General features: G+C 32.8%; 1 protein-coding gene across 1 annotated transcript; it reads right to left on the minus strand.

Moving 5' to 3' along the window:
- Positions 1–454: 454 nt before the first annotated feature.
- LOC145089064 (WD-40 repeat-containing protein MSI5-like) lies at positions 455–1,872 on the minus strand. The gene is made up of 6 exons (XM_079027561.1): positions 1,789–1,872; positions 1,613–1,680; positions 1,417–1,516; positions 1,250–1,311; positions 631–703; positions 455–532 (listed from the first exon to the last, which is right to left on the minus strand). The coding sequence occupies exons 1-6, from the start codon at positions 1,870–1,872 to the stop codon at positions 455–457; spliced, it is 465 nt and encodes a 154-aa protein (XP_078883687.1).
- Positions 1,873–4,144: the final 2,272 nt, after the last annotated feature.

The raw sequence follows: 4,144 nt of genomic DNA on the forward strand, positions 1-4,144 counted from the left end.
CCATAGTAACATTAGAGTTTCCCTGCCCCAGTCAAAAGTATCCCCTATAAAGGATCAGGTAGAAACTCTATTCTCACGTTTAATAGGTGAAAAAACACTTCAAGTTCAGATAAGCATCACAAAAATCTACTTAAATATTTAATTCCCAGCCAAGGGTTAAATACCCCATTAAGAGACCAAAATAATCGGAACCACTGGTACAGTTAAGGATTGCCCTCACAATAAAAGAAACACAAAAACAGGTGGTGCTATGCCCACAGTTACTAAGGAGAAATAAAAATAAAATAATAATATTCTAAAGCACAATCGACATTATGCAAATTATAAGTGAAGGCAACAATGTGACATTCAAAAGTATGCTTTCCCATTTATGCTAACACCTTAAATAAACAAACACAGAGGCCTAAGATCATGAAGTTTCAAGGAAGATTCATACCACATGGTAATATGTTTTTCAGCCAAAACCACGTTCTTTGTAAACTATGATCATGAGCCAGTCATTTACTAGTTCTCTATCTTGGATGTCCATATCCTGACAAAGTAAAATAAGATCTCAGTTAAAATGATGAATACAATAATTATGCAACCAGAACCATAGATAAAATTTAGTTTGACAATTGTAAGAATCACCTGTTTTGTTTTGAGAACAAGGGCTTTCCAAAGATGGCTACTAAAGCGGGGGATAAAAGATAAAAGAACCTGACTGCATATAATAAAAAACCAACAATTCAAGAATTATTTGATATGCGTACAGTAGTTAATTAATATGTGTTAGCAATAATTTAATCGGTCAGAGCAAGATATAAATATGCTTTCTGGATGTTGACTCTTTGGTCTCCCATTAGCTCAAGAACTTCTTCTCACAGAATCTATATCACTTGAAATGAAACTAGCATAAGGTTTCAACGTCACAATGATTGGTTAGCAATGAAAAAAAACTTAACCACAAGAAATGTCTCATACCAATTGCGTTCATAGAAAAATTGAAAAAAACTATGGATTAGTGGATGTAGTCATATTTTTCTCTAATTATTTAAGTGCTTGTACCAGATCTATTCCTTGAAAGCTAGAGAAACATTTTTTTATCAAACAGATGAAACATTGATTCGAAATCTAAACTCCATTGCAACTAATTTTAAAAAGAAAATAAATTAATGAAAACTTCACAAGTTGAATAGACTCGAATCAAATTTCCAAATCCCAAATTCGGAAATAAGTTCAACATCAAAACAGGGGTGAGGTGATTAACTGCTCCAGCTCGTTAATCACCTCTTCCTGTGGTCTATGAATCAAATCAATCATCCTCCATATCTACACACATCATCATTCAAACAAAACAAACATTTCAACTAATCAATATAAATAACATTTTAATAAAAACTAAAATAATAATAAATAAGTGATATATATACATACCTGTAGAGTTCCACCGCCACCTGTGCTTTCACCATCATCCGACACACTGACAATTGTCCATGGATCATGCGAGTTCCAGTGGAAATCAACCACCTTATCCCTTCAATCATAGCACAATATAATCTTGTTTCAATTTTTATCTATTTTTTTATTTCTGTAAAAAGGAAAACCATTAATTAAAATTAAATATATATACCTATGTCCAGAGTGTCTGAACAACAAGCCAGGTGCAAACTTTGAGGCTGGACCAGAACGTTCACCAACCTGTAGACAAACAAACAAACCTTTTATTAAAAAAAACAATTTGTTGCAAGAAAAGAATAGGGGAAAATGGAATAAAAGTAAAAGTGGTTTTTGGTTGAGTTGACACACCTTATTGTGATCCCAGATGTTCAAGACACCATCTTCTGCTGAGCTTCCAAAGATGGATGATTTGTCAGGAGACCACTGAAACATACAAAGTAATTGGAATTTAGAAATAGTGAACAATTGTTCTAGAAAGGGAATCCATAATTCCCTGGAATTCATTAGGCACATCTACTTCAACCCATGTTTCTTGATCAAGCATTGCTTTCAGTTTTGTCATCTATAACAACAATAATAATATTATTAATCAAACAAATTGTTGTTTACCTTCTCTGTTGCAGTTAAAAATTATTGTGACACGTTATATATTTGTAAAAAGTCTTGAAGCCTTAGTCTTGGATGCAAAAGAGCACGAACACCAAGAAGTTTTGCCCATCTTCCATGAGCTGCATCACAAGCTGCAAACACTGCTTCTATGTTTTCTCTCAATACATCAACTCTGTTAAATGACACAGTTGCCCCTGTTAGAAAATTTCTAACAAATAAGCAATATATATATATATATATATATATATATATATATATATATATATATATATATATATATATAATAGAACAGATCACCATTTTCAACCAAGCAAAGTTTGAAGAATAACAAACCTGTAGCTCATTGAATTCTAGATGATACTGAAAGCAGCCTTTTGTACATTAGCCCTTCCTTCTAAATGTTTCCGCTTCTTCATATCTAAAATTAATTATAATAAACTATTAATTAAATTCAATAAAAAAATATTGGGGATTCAATAATAAAATACTTCTCGAGAACTAGTATTGAACAAATTTTTAGGGATCAATGTATAAACAATTTATATATCAAATTACCGTGTAAAAAAATAAAAAATTTCTAAAATTCACAATGTCATGGATCCATTTAGAACAAGTTAAATTAACATACTTGAATAAACATACATTCTCATGGTTGAAAAAAAAACTAAGAAAACGTATTACCATTTCTCATGGTTGAAAATCGAAGAGTTACAAGCAAAAGATAAAATATAACATGGCCAATGGCCACACTAATTCATCATCAAGAATTATTCAAAACACAAAATCACTACAACTCCTTTTAGTGGTGTGCCTTAGCTGCAACTTTTCTTTGCGAATTTGCCTTTGACTGAAAAATCATTTGCACAAAAAATAGTTAATTTAAGATCTTTGGTTAATCGTTATACATATAAAGGGGTATTTTGGTCTTTTAAATGATTGCAATGGAACTAAATTCCATCCATTGATTAAACACAAACCAGATGTGCCCTAAATTTGACAAAATAAAAACATCTTTGGCCATAAACCATTAAATTAACATGAAAAAAATGTAACAATGGATTAAAATTTCAAGAATATCTTACCATTGAGTGCAGCAACACCCACAATTGAATGCATATAGTTGAATCACACATGTAGTCATATAGTGGCACAGAGCACAAATTATTAAAAACATAAAAATACATGTGAATATTATCAAATGAAGCATTTCTCACTTCATAAAACATATGTAATAGGTGCTAAAGACTTAATGATATCTGGGGAATTTCATCGAACACTTGGTGTTCGTCTAAACACCATGGAAAGACAAAGGTAAATTGCAAAAATCAAACACATAAATCACAAAAATGGAGTATAGGAGGTGATAATTCATTGAAATATGAACAAAAACTAAAACAATAGAGATGCACAATGGATTAACATAATAAATTGAGAAGTAAAAAAACAGAAGAACATAAGTCGATTTAGGGATGGAAGTTACCACTATGAAGGCCTGAACATCTTTATTCCTCTCTCTCTCTCTCTCTCTCTCTCTCTCTCTTCTCGTTAAGTTGCTGGCGAGACTTGGCTGGCGACCCCTTTGGCAGAAGATATCGGGCGGTGTTTAGCGCCCTTATCGACCCATGACGACCTTCCTAACGACGCCCACTCCTTTGAGCCTGATAATCATATCGAGAGTGCTAGATTCAGATCCGCTTTCTATTCAAATATGCCTAATTTTTTTGCAGGATACGGTCCAAATTTTTACATAAGAACCGGCAAATCATTCAAAACTAGAAAAAGATATGTGAAGGAATGAAAATTAAATTGATTACCTGGGTCTCTAACGCAGAAGTTTCAAAGGTGATGACGAGATGCAATCGGGAAGCTAATGGAGCAAAGTTACGGTTCTTCATCTGTGTGTTTTTCGATTTATCTGTGGGGAATCTGAAACAAACGAGAATCAAGATTCACATTCCTAATATTGAGACTTGAGAGTATAATTAGGGTTTTTTCTAACAATTTCAACATCGAGTGGGAGATATGGTGGTTCTAGTGGGTAGAAGTAAGTGGGGGAAGAAGTAGGCGGCAGTAAGGAAGGAGCGTTCATAATTTG

The sequence above is a fragment of the Lactuca serriola genome, chromosome 2, assembly GCF_051521515.1.
Source record: "Lactuca serriola cultivar US96UC23 chromosome 2, Lser_US96UC23_V15, whole genome shotgun sequence".
Lineage (NCBI taxonomy): Eukaryota > Viridiplantae > Streptophyta > Magnoliopsida > Asterales > Asteraceae > Lactuca > Lactuca serriola.

Coding starts and splice junctions, on each gene's coding strand:
- LOC145089064 (XM_079027561.1), bottom strand. CDS start 1,872: ATGTTTCAGTGGTCTCCTGACAAATCATCCATCTTTGGAAGCTCAGCA. Junction 1,312..1,416: donor GTGGCGGTGGAACTCTACAG/GTATGTATATAT, acceptor TGATGTGTGTAG/ATATGGAGGATGATTGATTT. Junction 533..630: donor TTGTTCTCAAAACAAAACAG/GTGATTCTTACA, acceptor TTACTTTGTCAG/GATATGGACATCCAAGATAG.